This window comes from Podarcis raffonei, chromosome 13, assembly GCF_027172205.1.
Source record: "Podarcis raffonei isolate rPodRaf1 chromosome 13, rPodRaf1.pri, whole genome shotgun sequence".
NCBI lineage: Eukaryota > Metazoa > Chordata > Lepidosauria > Squamata > Lacertidae > Podarcis > Podarcis raffonei.
The window spans coordinates 15,650,548-15,666,812 of NC_070614.1; the positions used below are offsets into that span (position 1 = coordinate 15,650,548).

Below are 16,265 nucleotides of genomic sequence, written 5' to 3' on the forward strand. Positions count from 1 at the left end.
TAGAGACACCTTTGTTTTTTTAAATGAAAGCTGGGAATCTGGGAGTTACGTTTCACCCCCCTGGGGGGGGACTGTCCTCCCTCGCCCCACTGTGGGCGCTCAGCACCCAGCTCCTCCTTCTGTGGTGACAGCGAGGTATCAGCTGGGACTCATAACATCGCCGATTGTGCAACCATGTATGTTCATCAGTGCTGATAAATTCATATCGTTCTCCATCACAGTCTCATTTGTAGCGACTACATGGATGGTTTTTCTTCAGCACCTGTCACATTTGGGATTAGAAAGGCCCGTGTGGGGGGAGCGTGGTGGCGGAAAAGACGAGGACGCTCCCATGGTAACCGGTGTAAGGGATGGGAAACTCTGCTTTCTCTGTACATTAGTGAGAGAACACTGTTTATGGCACTCTTCCTTATGAGTCAGTGGAGACGTGTGTATATACGTTTGCGGCTTCCTTTGTGTTCCCAGTTTTTCTCTGCAACCGTGAAGGCTGACATTCACGTTTCATTTATACTGCAGACCAACGCTGGTAAAATCCCTGAAATGGATATTTGCCCTGCAGAAAACTACCTGCTCAGGCACGCCTTAAAGCTGAAACCTGTGTGGATTGCATACAGATTATGGGCTCAACTACAATTCCACTTGTCCTGCGATTTCCAGTCACGGGTCCGAGAATTTTTAATCTTTTAAAACCCGCTGTTTACTACTGAATCAAGGAAAAGATATTGATCAGGTTTTCTGCAGATAGATGTTTGTCCTGATTCAGTAGTAACCAGCAGGTTTAACCGTGGAAAGCAGTGGAACAAGAAAAAAGAAACCCTCTCAGACCCATGAAAAGAAATCACAGGAGTATTGAGCCCCATGTTTGTTGCATTTTGTTCCCATTGAAATCAGTGGGGCTTAAGTTAGTCACGACTAACTTTTCTGAAGGATTTTAATAGAGTCACCGTGCAGATAGTTTGGATCCCAGCCTTGTAAGCTATATGGAATTCACTTATTCTTTCCTGAATGTGCATATGCTTGAGGGCAGAACTGTGTAGCAGGAAGCTGCTCTGTCCTCCTGGGCTGGACACCGTCACTTCGTCTTCTGCTAGATCTGATGGGAAGAGCCCTTCCCACAAGGGATTGCTCTTTTATCAAGGGCAAGGCGGCCAGAACTGACCCCAGTTGCTCTTCTTGACAGCCAGAATCTGCATGGAAAGAGCTATATAGCTGTGACTTGAAGAACATGTTCTCTGAGGGTCTTTTATTCTCTGATTTATACTGAATCAGACTGTCGGCCCAGCCAGCTCGATATTATCTACATTGACTGACTTATCATGGTTTCAGGCAGTGTTCTCTCCCAGCACTACCTGGAAGATGCCAAAGATTGAGGCTAGAACTTTCTGCATGGGGTGTAGCAATCCTTGTCCATTTCTCTTCCATTTCGCTGCTCGCAGAGCTGGGGAGGGGGGATCATATTTTTTCCCTTGATTTCCCCCTCTGAAAACTAGGTGCGCGCTATGGTCAGGTGTGCCCTATAGAGCGAAAAATACGGTACTTCACAAAATAGTGCCCCAAAATACATACCTGGACTTGTTTAGATTAATGTCTGCAGGAGACTTTGTGGATATTTAAGTTATAATTAGAAAAATCTTAATTATTCATAAAGGAAACAGCTTATAAGAAGTAAATAAGGAGGCCAGTTACAGGATAAAGGAAGTACCGTATTTTTCGCTCTATAACACGCACCTGACCATAACACGCACGTAGTTTTTAGAGGAGGAAAATCCGTAGGCATGCCATCCGTAGGCATTCCCTCCATAACACGCACAGACATTTCCCCTTACTTTTTAGGAGGAAAAAAGTGAGTGTTATGGTGCAAAAAATACGGTATTTTATTTGGTTGTTTGTATTGTTGTATGTTATGCTCATTGTATGTTATGTTCACGTTTAATGAGGGTGGATTTCTGTAGTGGGGGGGTTATGTTATGTTGTAAATAAAATTTCCATTTCTCTTCCCCCTTGCAGGCATGTAGTTGTGAAGACCTCCCCGAACCACAAATACATTTTTACGCTAAGAACTTACTCCTCCGTTGTCCCAGGCAGCATTGCCTTCAGTTTACCGCAGGTATGTTTTTGACTGTTTATTGCTTGATTGGCCAAGAGTGAAATGGAACTTCATACTAAAAGCTATGGTTGTTTTTTGTGGTTTTTTTTTAAAAAAAACAACCCACAAAAATGCAAAGCTTGCGTATTAAAGTTGGCTTCCCAGGGACATCTGGTCAGTCACTGTTGGGGAGCACCTTTTGGTCTGATGTGGCAAGACAATTTAATTTACAGGAAAGTTATGCGGAAAGCAAGATTGCTTGAGAGTAGAGAGCTGTGAAGTATCTCTCATCTCATTCCTCAGAAAGGGTGGCTACTGTCATGTGATGCATCCCATCAGCCAGCTGCTCCGAGACCACATAACACCAGTCCTGAAAGACCTACATTGGCTCCCAGTATGTTTCTGAGCACAATTCAAAGTGTTGGTGCTGACCCTGAAAGCCCTAAACGGCCTCAGCCCAGTATACCTGAAGGAGCATCTCCACCCCCATTGTTCAGCCTGGACGCTGAGGTCCAGCTCCGAGGGCCTTCTGGTGGTTCCCTCACTGCGAGAAGTGAGGTTACAGGGAACCAGGTAGAGGGCCTTCTCAGTAGTGGAACGCCCTCCCATCAGATGTCAAGGAAATAAACAACTACCTGACTTTTAGAAAAGCAGGCTTGTTTAGGGAAGTTTTTTAATGTTTGATCTTTTATCGTGTTTTTAGTATTCTGTTGGGAGCCTCCCAGAGTGGGCAGGGTATAAATAATACATTATTATTATTATTATTATTATTATTATTATTTTGCTTGGATCCCCTGCCATGGCTTCAGCCCTCTTAAGCACAAGCAATGTGGAACAGAGGGTTATAGCTTCCCTGGGAAAGCACGGCTGCTGCTAAATAATCTCCCAGTGATCTGGTACAGTACCGTATTTTTCGCACCATAGGACGCACCGGACAATAGGACGCACCTTGTTTTAGAGGGGGGAGAACAAGGAAAAAAATTCTTCTGCTCTCTGCCCAGTGCCCCTTCAGCGAAGCGGCAGGAGGCGCTGCGCAGAGAGTGGGAGAATTTCCCCCCTCTTGTTTTCCCGCTCTAAAACAAGGTGCCGTTTAAGGTGCGTTCAGGCGGCTACCTTGGAAGCCTGGAGAGCGAGAGGGGTCGGTGCGCACCGACCCCTCTCACTCTCCAGGCTTCAGGTTCCTTTCGACCTGCTCTTTGGGGCTGGCGGGGGGAAGCCCACCACCAGCCCCAAAGAGCAGGTCAGGGAGCAGCGGAAAGGCGCGGTGGAGAGGCTGCTGACATAGCTGCGCGTCACCTCTCCAGCCGGGAGAGAGTAAGCCGGGCTTCTTTAGCCCCACGCGTGCTCTCCCGGCTGGAGAGATGGCGCGCGGCTATAGAGGCTCCTGCCATAGCCGCGCGTTACCTCTCCAGCCGGGAGAGGGTAGCGGGGCTATGGCGTCTTCGCTCCATAGGACGCACGCACATTTCCCCTTTATTTTTGAAGGGGAAAAAGTGCGTCCTATAGAGCGAAAAATACGGTACTTGCAAATCTCCACGCAGAAGAAATCTGTCAAATGTAATGCCAGCATCGCTGGATATTTAGCAGCAACACTTTGCAGTGTGTGATTAATCTCCTTGGCTTCCCTGAACCTCCTGCAGTGTCAGCAAACACTTTGAACCTGTGAATCAAGTGCAGCCTAGCTTGGGGAGTGAACTGCTGGGTGAGATTTTTCCTCTCCTCTGTCAACAAAACAGCAAATGGGGAATAGCCTACAGGGCTGTGAATTGCAAAAGAGGATTTTCTCTCTGTTTTTTCTTTTTTTATTCAACAACTATGTAAGGGTGCTTGCTTTGGAGACCAGGCTGCAAATCTTTGTTTCTGTCTCTGACTCATCTGGAGGTGTTATGGAAAACCTCTGTTCCCCAGCCTTGAGGAGTGAGGAAGATAAAGATAACTCTGCAGAGCCACTGCGAGGAGATCATGTTACTAATCAAAAGGCTTAGATGGGTCAGGCTAAATAGCAATCTGAAGAAAACTAGTTATAGGTAGGTAGCCGTGTTGTTTTGCCGTAGTCGAAACAAAACAAAATAAAAAATAAAAAAATTCCTTCCAGTAGCACCTTAGAGACCAACTAAGATATCTGAAGATATCGGAAGAAGTGTGCATGCACACGAAAACTCATACCAATAACTAACTTAATTGGTCTCTAATGTGCTACTGGAAGTGAATAAAACTACTAAGTTTCTAATACAGCTAAGCATTTTGCAAAAAATTAAAACCGAGATCCTGTTCACAAGCTTATGCCTGTAATCCAAGCAATCAACAGAGAGGAAGAAAAAACCTGGAGAGGAAGCTAAATATATATATTGCGTTGGCAAGTGCTAACTGAAACAAGTAGGTTTTGAGACACCTTCTTAAAGTGGGTGGCATTGAACAGATTGGATCTCCCCATTTCAAATGTTGGGAGCTGCTGGCAAAAATGCACACAGCTCAGAAACGGAAGTGGAACTTTCTGGTTCAGAAAGCAGGAATGCAGAGTTTGAGGCGAGAACAAGTTGAACAATAAGGACAGAGTTCACTTTAAAGTTAATTAGCAGTGCTTTAAACAGAATGAAGAGAAGACTCCCTGGAAAAGACCCTGATGTTGGGAAAGATTGAGGGCACAAGAAGAACAGAGGATGAGATGGTTGGACAGTGTTCTCAAAGCTACGAACATGAGTTTGACCAAGCTGTGGGAGGCAGTGGAAGACAGGAGTGCCTGACGTGCTCTGGTCCATGGGGTCACGAAGAGTCGGACATGGCTAAGCCGCTAAACAACAATAAACAGAATATGATAGGGGTTTGGTGGTCAGTGCAACAATGCAGTAGCATAATCCGTGCTATGGATTCGCAAACCTAGTTGAACAAATGTGGCTACAAAATTGCTTGAGACCTACTTGCTTGCTTGGCAAGCCACTCTGGGCAGCTTTCAACAAAATATGAAAATACAGTAATGCATCAAAAATTAAAAACTTCCCTAAACAGGGCTGCCTTCAAAAGGTAGGGGACCTGCATATAATACCTAGCTTTTATATGGCACTTTGTTGTTGTTGTTGTTCAGTCGTGTCCGACTCTTCGTGACCCCATGGACCAGAGCATGCCAGGCATGCCTGTCTTCCACTGGCACTTTAGCGTATTCAAAACACATCACATTATCTTTTTGTTTGTCCAAACAACAACCTTGTATGGTAGGCCAGTGGTGTGTCACACCCCCCCCCCAGTTGCATGTAGGGTGGGGCATTTGGGAGATGGCTGTCAAAGTAAAGAGCTGTGACAGAGACTTCTTGACATTAGCTCAAACTTTTGGCTACCATGCTGTCCAGACTCTCATATAGGCTATAGTCACACGAGTGTCATGAAGTCTTGTTGAGGATATGACTTGTAGCATGCTTGTGAAAAATTGCATATCCTTCCCCCCACTTTGAAATTTTGTTTTTAGTTGTGACGAAGAGATGTTTTTTTCTAGTTCCTATCTATATCTATATCATCTATATCTATATCTATCTTTTTGTTTTCTTTCAGAGAAAATGGGCTGGACTTTCCATCGGGCAAGACATCGATGGTAAGTGTTACCTGTAAGTTTGTAGTACAGTCGTACCTTGGAAGTTGAACGGAATCCATTCCAGAAGTCTGTTCAACTTCTGAAACGTTCGAAAACCAAAGCACGGCTTCCAATTGGCTGCAGGAAGCTCCTGCAGCCAATTGGAAGCCCTGTTGGACATTTGGCTTCCCAAAGAACATTTGGAAACCCGAACAGTCACTTCCAGTTTTCAATCGTTCGGGAGCCCTGGCGACAGTTGTCAAACCTTCCCCCTCTCCTGTCCCTTATCTCCTAAAACAGGGGTCAGCAATCTAAGGTCCGTGGGCCGGGTGCAGCCCAATCGCCCTCTCTTTAAAAAAATAAAATAAAATAACTTTTATTAGGAATTTGAACAAAACATATTATCTTAAAACATATCATCCTTAATTCCCCCCATCCCCCCATAAAACGACCCCCCCAACTTCCCTCAGCTCCAATCTCCAAAAATGCACCTCTGGGTTATTTGTGGGGCCTGCCTGGCGTTTTTACATGAGTAGAATGTGTGCTTTTATTTAAAATGTATCTCTGGGTTATTTGTGGGGCACAGGAATTCGTTCATTTTTATCTTCAAAATATAGTCCGGCCCACCACATGGTCTGAGGGACAGTGGACCGGCCCACGGCTGAAAAAGGTTTCTGACCCCTGTTCTAAAAGGTGCGCTGTTAATAGTGATATCACTGTGCGCTGTCCAAGGTGCTGGAAAAACAAGTTAATGGAAACCTAGGTTGCAGTTGGTATAATTCTGGGAATGGGCAGGGGATATAAATAGGATATTAAAGAAGCAGGAAGCTGTGGCTAACCCTGCATTGTGCAGTAAAAGTGAATTTGTACATTGCCCAGCAATATAAAACTAACAGCACTACAGGGCATTGTATACTGGTGTTTTAGACAAAGCTGTGCCGTCATTAATGATGCCTTAAAGCAGTAATTACATCAGCTGCATCTTTGGTGTGGCTCTTAATTCTCATTCACTCTGAAAAAGAGAGCACAGAGGCCCCAGTTGGCATTGTGATGCGTCTCCAATAACTGGAACTTGCGACGAGAAACGGAAGATCTGTCCCAACTTGCAATGTTTATCATTTTTGCTAAGAGCAGGAGAAGGCCAGGGAACTACTCACACAGGCGTAATGACTGTATTCTCTTTCCACTTAGAGGTTTCTTTCTGGAGGTTTGTGCCAGGAAGCAAATTCCCTGTAGGCAGCGTGGAAACTGTCCCCTACCAATTGGATGCTTACAACATGTTCATTATGGAGGTGGCATTATGCTTCAGAGGGCTGAAGCATATATCAAGTAGATGCATGAATGTCAGATTCTTGTTTCTCTCACCCTTCAGTGTCCCCAGGAAACAGGAACCAGGGTGCCTCTTTTTTCTTCTCTAGCGGAGGCAACCAGAGCTGCCGTCTGCTTTATTTTGTTATCACAATATTAAGGGGGAAATTGCAAAAATTAGACGGACTTAAAAACAAAACCCAAAATGGATTGACCATGAGACTAGTTCATTTCGTCTCTGAAACAGCCTGATATATTGATTTCATGGTTTTCACTCTCTTAATAGACACCAACCATAAAATCTAATTCAAAGTTAATGGCTTTGGCGCTTTTGAAAAATATATATAACCCCTGTTGCTCATTATGCTTTGATTTCTGCTTACTTCAGAAATTTTCCTCCTTGTTCCTTCCCTAATGGAGGCACCAGAGCTTTTCTTGGCTCAAGGAGCATCCAGAAGATCAAGGAGAGTTTCCTGCTCCTGATTATTATTATTATTATTCTCATTTCTATACCGTTTTATATTTTTAAGACAAAATCTCAAAGCACTTTACAACACATTAAAAACATCAAATAAAACAATCCAGAATAAAACATTACTGTACCGAATAAAATCAAATACAGTTGTACCTCGGAGGTCGAACGGAATGCGTTCCGGAAGTCCGTTCAACTTCCAAAATCTTCAGAAACCAAGGCACTGTCGGAATTCAAACCAGCAGAGCCTCCAGCTCTTAGGAATTTGGCCACCCTCCAGGTGCCCGGCTTGAATCCTTATGACCTCCCGTCTGCGACTCCCGGCAAGATCAAGGGAGGTCTCCAATCGGCGATTCTCCTCAACGTGAAGGAGAACACACCACTCCTCCCACTCCTCTCCCAGGGAGGGGGAAAGAGCCAGACAGAAATATATTTACATGTCTTTATTCCTGTCTTTCACCAGTACAGAGAAAACATGTCTGCACACTCTGCTTCCCAACTGCAGAGAGAGAAAAAACTCCACCCATGTACTTCCAGTACAGGGTCATGTGCCACTCTGAGCTAACTTCCGGAGCTCAGAGCAGTGAATAGACTGTGCCAGGTTCCCACGGTACAATCCAATAACATCCACATCCTGTTTACCATTCCAGCCACCTGGTGCTTGCTTCTGCATTGCTCCTTTTTCGTAACATCCTCCCCCAAAAGAATCAATGCGTGTTGCAGCAAGCAAGGCATGATCCAGAGAAGAAAACAAACAGTTGTTATACACATAACACTCCCCTGTTGTTTCAGTTCCACCCTTGGAACTCCCCGCCACTGGTTTCCCCAGTGTACCTCTCTGGTTGTCTGGTTTCCAAGGAATGAGTGCATCTGCATTCCCTTGGTTAGCAACTCTCTGTTGTGTCTTTGTCTCTGACTTAGACACAGCTCCAACCTGTCCTCGGTTGTTTACAACAGCAACACATGCAACAGCTAAGTTAGCAAACTCTTTTGAGTACCTCTTGGGTGGTTGACCCTTTGTAACTCTCTCAGACCTACGTATGAGGTGCTGATCCTCTCTGCTGACTGGTCCAGTCTCAGGACTCTTTGGAGAACTAGTTCCAATGGTAAACAGTGGTTCATCCTTCAGTTGTGAAGGCCTATCTATTGTGTGAGACTTCCTCTCAATGACTGTGACAACTGAGCTCTCCGAGCTATCAGTGTCATCACTTTCTGTACAGCTGAAATCAGTGAAATCATCATCATCTAAATCGTCCTCAGTGGGAAATAAGTGTACTATCACTCTCTCCTGTTCAGGAGCACTCTCTAGAAATTTTGTGAGAATCACCTGACCAGATTCAGACAAAATTACTCTGTAGAGACCCTTTTCATACCCCACAAAAATGCCTCTGGCATTCTTTACTCCACCTGGAGCTTCTGTTCTCACATGAGACCCAAAAACCTTGAAATGGGCAACAGAAGGTTTTCTGTGGAACAGTTTCTCAAAAGGAGAACTTCCCAACTCTTTTGAAACCTTTCTCATTTTCGTATAACAGAACGACATTAGAGACTCGGCCCAGTACTCATGTGGCAGATGTGAACTTAGCAATTGCGCTTCCATCCCCTTTTGCAATTCTCTGTTCACCCGTACACAGACACCCCTGTTCCACGCTTCCGCTGAAACAGCAATCTTGTGTCTGATCCCCTTCTTCTGCAGGAACCTTTGGAAATCCTGTAAAAGAAAAATCTGCTTCTCATCTGTGAATAGACAATCAATGTTAGCATCATGCATACTCTTAACTTTGTCACAAAACTCCTGAAACCTCTCCAAGGCTTCCTTTGGCTTTCTCAACACATAAACCCAGACATAGTTAGAGAAATGATCCACACACACAAGATAATATCTTGCATTGCCTCTAGATGGTTCTAGAGGACCAATCACATCAGCATACACCCGCTGAAATGCTCTGTTGACTCCGGTCACCTTCTTGCTCACACCTGCAAGAGAAACTAGGTTAGACACAGATGAATTACATTCCATGTAATCACTTTGTGCAAAAGTCAACAAATATAGTCCATCCTTCTGTTTGGCAGAAAGATATAACTCTCCATCTTTGTAGATCTCGCAGCTCTCAGCATCGTAGGACAGTTTCAGTCCTCTCTTTGCAATCTGCGAAACACTCAGCAGATTGATCTTCAATTCTGGAACCAAGTAAACATTGTTTATTGTCAAGTCCAGACTCTTAAGATAGACAGTCCCCACGCCGGCCGCTTCCAGCTCCTGACCGTTGGCCTGTTTCACAGCGAAGCTTTGCTTCTTAAACGATGAAAAAAGATCTCTGTGTGGGGACATATGAACCGTGGCTCCCGTGTCAATAACAAACGAGTTCCCAACTTCTGGCGTGGTTCCTTTCGCCATCAAAGCCTTTGCAGGTTTCACCATAGGCTTGGTGTGACCTTTGCCTGACGCCTCAGGCTTTGCTGAGCGGCCCTTCGCTCCTTTTGGCTGACGTGGCGTCTTACAGCTCCGCTGAAGATGCCCAGCCTGTCCACAATTGTAACACTGGACAACATTCAAAGCTACAGCATCCTTTCCAGTAGCCTCATCGGTGGGGGAATTAGAACTCCGTTCCTCCCTCCCCCTGTCCTTTACTTCCAGTGCAGCATGCCGGCTGTGTTCATCCTGAACCACGGCACTCAGGGGCACTCCCCCCTTCTTGGCATCCATGCTGAATCCAAGGGTCAGCTTTACACTCAATCTCAAGCCAGCTTTCACTTTCTCAAGCCAGTAAACTCCAAAAGTCTCTCGGCTTGTTTACTGCTTTCACTGGCAGGCAAACTGTTGGGCTGTTTTTTCAAAACCCTTGCACAGCTGCGCAGATACACTTTCGATTTCCCAGGCTCTTTTTAGGCCACTCAGTAACTGGCAGACGTTGCCTAGCAACCTGCTCAGGACGGAACTCCTTATCTCACCACAGGAATTCCTGGTATGCAAGCTTGCTCTTTCAGAGCTGTTTTTCAAACGCAGCTATTGTGAACCAGAAAATAAGCCTTTCTGCGTTCATTCTCTCTAGCCCGAAATGCAGCATACCTTTTTCCAGGCTCCGTTGCCTTGAAACACACTCCTCTCGGTGTCCAGCTTGTCTGTTCAGCTTCTGGCTGCAGGCAGACGCTTTTCTTTATCTCCTTAGGTGCAGAGGATGGCAACGATTCATCGACCTCTCACCTCTCATGCAGATTCTCATAGATCAGATAACCATCGGTCTGCTACCAGATGTCGGAATTCAAACCAGCAGAGCCTCCAGCTCTTAGGAATTTGGCCACCCTCCAGGTGCCCGGCTTGAATCCTTATGACCTCCCGTCTGCGACTCCCGGCAAGATCAAGGGAGGTCTCCAATCGGCGATTCTCCTCAACGTGAAGGAGAACACACCACTCCTCCCACTCCTCTCCCAGGGAGGGGGAAAGAGCCAGACAGAAATATATTTACATGTCTTTATTCCTGTCTTTCACCAGTACAGAGAAAACATGTCTGCACACTCTGCTTCCCAACTGCAGAGAGAGAAAAAACTCCACCCATGTACTTCCAGTACAGGGTCATGTGCCACTCTGAGCTAACTTCCGGCGCTCAGAGCAGTGAATAGACTGTGCCAGGTTCCCACGGTACAATCCAATAACATCCACATCCTGTTTACCATTCCAGCCACCTGGTGCTTGCTTCTGCATTGCTCCTTTTTCGTAACAGGCACGGCTTCTGATTGGCTGCAGGAAGCTCTTGCAGCCAATCGGAACCCATGGAACCCACATTGGACGTTTGGCTTCCAAAGAACGTTCGTAAACTGGAACACTCGCTTTCGGGTTTGCAGTCTTCAGGAGCCAAAACGTTCAACTCGCAAGGCGTTCGACTTCCGAGGTACGACTGTATAAAGTATACATTCAAAGCAACCTAATTAACAGGTAACTAATATATTATCTTAAAGATTTCAAAATAAAACATTACTGAAGGAAGTCAAGTATAAAATGCACATTTAAAACAGCACAATTAACAAGAGAATGAAATATTATTGTAAGCATTGATTGTATGTACTGCTTTTGCTGTCAATTCTGCCAATGGTGGTTTATGGCGGGTGACGGTTGTGGAAGTTCAGGCTCGATGACCTGGGTCTGCACTAAGAGTCAGCCAAGATACTCTTGGTTCATTTTTATACCCTCCAAGGAGGCCTCACCGTACTTTACAGCACAAGGTCATAAAATAGTTGATAATCACATTAAAATGGCACTGCCATTATTCATCACTTGCATTTCCTTGGTTAAGTGTTTGTTGATTTAAGCATTTGTTGAAGACCCTTTCTATGTTCTTTGGGGACGTGGTTCCTAAGGGGATGTTGGCAAATGACCTGAACTGAGATCCTTCAGCACTCCGCTGACGTCTGTGCTTTCCATGCCTCCCACACAGTTTCCGTGTATAACTTTGATAAGACCAAGCAGTGCGTTGGCACAATGACTATTGAGATAGACTTCCTGCAGAAGAAGAGCGTCGACTCCAACCCGTATGATTCTGACAAAATGGCGGCCGAGTTTATCCAGCAGTTCAACAACCAGGCATTCACAGTGGGGCAGCAGGTTTGTGGTCTTTATATGCGATTCTCACTTAGCATTGAAACCATTTCTCCCTTCTGAGGACTCGATTACTCCAGTCTTGCAAATCACCAACCGCAGTTCACTAGAAAGCGAATCTTTGCAAAGAAATCAGTTGCATGCTCTTTCTTTTAGACAGCAAATGATAAAAAGAATTGTTTGTAGGTGGATGGCTTGTACACTTCTTGTAGACTGGACCCTTTTGAGGATTTATTTGAAAAGAAGTGGGGGTTTTTTAGGACCAGCGTTAGACAAGGCTCTTTTTTAAAAGCCCATTCAAGGAGTTCTTGACCCAGAATAATGAGCTTGTATATACAGGCAGAGTTGCTGCAACCACGAAGGATAAAAAAAGAGAACCATGAAAGCTGAAATTCTGAGTTGCATTAAAAAAAGAAGAATCTTTAGGTTCTGCACTAGTACCCTTGAGGCTGGAGAGAGCATATGCTTTTCATATGGTTTTTTGGCGCTCCCCCCCTCCCAAAAGCCCTACAACTGGCCAGCATTCTGTGGTCATTTATTTCTCCCTCTTGGGTTTTTTAACAAAAATGTTACTGAAGATTTTTGGCCTTCCATGAGTCTGGTGGCTCTTGTTTGTGGTTGGTGCCATTTAGACTGCAGAAAGATCCATATTTGAAGAAGGAGTTTTCTATTAGTATATAGGAGAATATACCATAAGACGCACCAGACCATAAGACGCACCTAGTTTTTGGAGGAGGAAAACAAGAAAAAAAATATTCTGAATCTCAGAAGCCAGAACAACAAGAGGGATCGCTGCACAGCTAAAGCAGCGATCCCTCTTGCTGTTCTGGCTTCTGGGCTAGCTGCACAGCCTGCATTTGCTCCATAAGACGCACACACATTTCCCCTTACTTTTTAGGAGGGAAAAAGTGAGTCTTATAGAGCAAAAAATACGGTATGTGTGAAGGAGGCCAAAGCCAGGCTTGACAAAAGACCCAAGGATCTTGGAGTCTTATCAGAGCCTTCTGGATAGTCTATTGACATATTCATTTCATTCTCTTTCACACACTAAGAGTATGATTTTTTAAAATCTGAAGTACAAAGTCTACAAGATTTGGTTCAAAATCTTCTGCTTATTTTCTAAGAAGCCAAAGCACCAGATTTACTACCCAAGAAAATTTTGTACCTGGGCAAAGTTACAGATTGAAAGAACTATGGTGCATCTCCTCAGATCAATTTATTACTCCCCTTCCCACACACAGAGAGACATTTTTAGACTACAAAGGATCAGAATCATCAAAAAATGCGGGCAGCATCTACCAGTTGCCAAACTGACAAAATATTTATTCAGTTTCTTCCCCACCTCATTCCAGCCATATGGGACAAATACAGTCGTACCTTGGAAGTCGAACAGAATCTGTTCCGGAAGTCCATTCGACTTCCAAAATGTTTGTAAACCAAAGCACGGCTTCTGGTTGGCTGCAGGAGCTTTCTGGAACTGGAACCTCCGTCAGACGTTCGGCTTCCAAAAATAGTTTGCGAACCAGAACAGTCACTTCTGGGTTTGCGCCGTTTGGGAGCCGAAACGTTCGAGCACTAAGCTGTTCAAAAACCAAGGTATGACTGTAACAATAACATGAGAAAAAAGTAAAAACAGGATGACATATACATATATATAGGCATTGAAGGGACACGGGTGCTGCTGTGGGTTAAACCACAGAGCCTAGGGCTTGCTGAGCAGAAGGTCGGCGGTTCAAATCTCCGCGACGGGGTGAGCTCCTGTTGCTTGGTCCCTGCTCCTGTCTACCTAGCAGTTCGAAAGCACATCAAAGTGCAAGTAGATAAATAGGTACCGCTCTGGCGGGAAGGTAAACGGCGTTTCCACATGCAGCTCTGGCTTGCCAGAAGTGGTTTAGTCATGCTGGCCACATGACCCGGAAGCTGTATGCCAGCTCCCTCATCCTGTAAAGCGAGATGAGCGCCGCAACCCCAGAGTCATCCGCTACTGGATCTAATGGTCAGGGGTCCCTTTATATATAGGCATGGGGGCGCAGGTGGTGCTGTGGGTAAAACCTCAGTGCCTAAGACTTGCTGTTCGTATGGTCGGCGGTTCGAATCTCCGCGGCGGGGTGAGCTCCCGTCGTTCTGTCCCAGCTCCTGCCCACCTAGCAGTTCGAAAGCACTCTTAAGTGCAAGTAGATAAATAGGTATCGCTTTATAGCGGGAAGGTAAACGGCGTTTCCGTGTGCTGCGCTGGTGCTGGCTCGCCAGCTGCAGCTTCGTCACGCTGGCCACGTGACCTGGAAGTGTCTTCGGACGGCGCCGGCTCACGGCCTCTAGAGCGAGATGAGCACGCAACCCTAGAGTCGGACACGACTGGCCCGTACGGGCAGGGGTACCTTTACCTTTTTATATATAGGCATTATCCCATATTCCTTAGCCAATTGTTAAAAGCCCACCCAAAGAGAAATAACTTACAGAAGTGCTGCTTGATATTCACAGTCGGACTTGTGAGAGGAAAAGTGCCTTGGTCTAGTGAAAGAGCCCATGGGGCAAGCAGAGCCAGGAATTTCAGGACCACGGAGAGCTCCAATTAGCAACTTCCTCCAGCAAAGGCTAGAGGTTGCAACTGAAGCCTTTTGAGCTTCTGGGTCCAATCTACCTTGCCTAGGCTCCATTCCCTTTGTGAAAACTGCAGTCCTTGAAAGGGCTGGCCTGCAGGGAGACATTGCCTCTCCTTGCTGTCCTGTTGGACCGGTGAGATGGCTTAGGAGAGAGGGACTCAAATAAATCTTGAACTGGAGCTTCATTTGTTTGTTGGCTGCCGCCCTAGCCCCGAAAATGCAGGCAAGTGTTTCAATAACATTATTTTCCTTCCCTTTGTTTGCACAGCTTGTGTTTAGCTTCAACGACAAGCTTTTTGGCCTCTTGGTCAAGGACATTGAAGCCATGGATCCCAGTATTCTTAAAGGAGAGCCGGCCACAGGGAAAAAACAGAAGGTAAGAACTGGATCTCCCTTTCTGAGGTACCTCAGTGTAAATTGCAATGATTGGATATGTGAATAGAGTCCACTAATCCTGAGGCAATGCCCTGATTGTGGACTTTCTGAGAGCACCTTATCATTCAGTGCTGGACCAGCTGTAGCCTAAATGCTGATCTGCATTGGCTTATTCACACATGTGTTTCCCATCTTAATTAGTGGGGGAACGAGCATCTGATTAATATCTCCTTTTCATTCTGCAAAATATACAAGCAAAGTCCCAACCCTGGGCTGTCAAGCTAAAATGATTCCATAATTTCACCCCCACCAAGATAATCCTACTTAACAACCAAATCAATCCTTTAAAAAAAAAGGAGAGAGGAAAATGGGGGGCAGAAGTTAATGGAAGACTGCTATACCTAGAGTTTAAAAAATGGAGTATGACTCACCAGAAGCTTCTAGGAATTAATCTGAAATCCTCCCAAATGTGTCAGGAATATCTTTCTGCCAAAATGGGGAACATGCTGGTTTGAATCAGCTTTTAATTAACCAGGGTTTGTGCCAATTCCACACTCCCTGCCCTGGAGATCTGTGTTATTTCATAAAGAGGTAAATCTCTTTTGCGTCTTCGTTTTCGTTCTGCCCACTTTTATATATTGTGCCAGCACCCCACTGATTTGAGTGAAACAGCATTGTAGCTCTTTCTTCACCTGCCTTCTGTTCTGGCAGCTGATTTCCTTTCCGGAGCCCTGAAGTCCAAGTCCTTTCCCCTGTTTTCGCAGCTTGAGACGGGGGCGGATCGTCACAAATAGGTCTTCTTTGACCATATGCCACTAGGAATCTTGTTGAAGCTGAGCACCAGCTGCGCTGGGATGACTTCATCTCATGCCGCCTGCTGGTTTCTGCTGCTATGGAGCTTGTCTTAATATAAAAACGGCCCTCTCTTTCCATTCTGAGGCTCTCTGGGAAACACGGAGCATGAGTGTCTGTTACTATTCTTCAAGGCTTTTAATTGCGGCTTTCGTTCATTCAGATCGAAGTTGGTCTTGTCGTTGGCAACAGCCAGGTTGCGTTTGAAAAGGCCGAGAGCTCTTCCCTCACTCTCATTGGTAAGTGTGGCCCTGGGGCAACAGTTATACATTCCAAGCAGTCTGTTGTCTTCCTTATCGGCAAGTCCACGAAAATTACTAGTCCACAGCAGTATTTACTAGCCTGTCTGCCCTTGCGTCCTTATCTACATGACTGTCAAACATAGACCTGGGCTCTTCGTTCAAGTTGCATCT

General features: G+C 45.4%; 1 protein-coding gene across 7 annotated transcripts in view; it reads left to right on the plus strand.

The window, feature by feature from the left end:
• NSF (N-ethylmaleimide sensitive factor, vesicle fusing ATPase) overlaps positions 1-16,265 on the plus strand; it is a 108,271-nt gene that overhangs the window by 28,037 nt on the left and 63,969 nt on the right. For all 7 annotated transcript variants that reach the window (XR_008327400.1, XM_053363690.1, XM_053363692.1 and 4 more), the window contains exons 3-7: positions 2,008-2,107; positions 5,630-5,669; positions 11,862-12,028; positions 14,894-15,001; positions 16,016-16,091. Coding sequence is in view for 6 of the 7 variants with exons in the window: in XM_053363690.1 (XP_053219665.1) it covers positions 2,008-2,107; positions 5,630-5,669; positions 11,862-12,028; positions 14,894-15,001; positions 16,016-16,091 (491 nt within the window). In the remaining variant the exon portion in view is untranslated. The remainder of the gene's footprint in view (positions 1-2,007; positions 2,108-5,629; positions 5,670-11,861; positions 12,029-14,893; positions 15,002-16,015; positions 16,092-16,265) is intronic.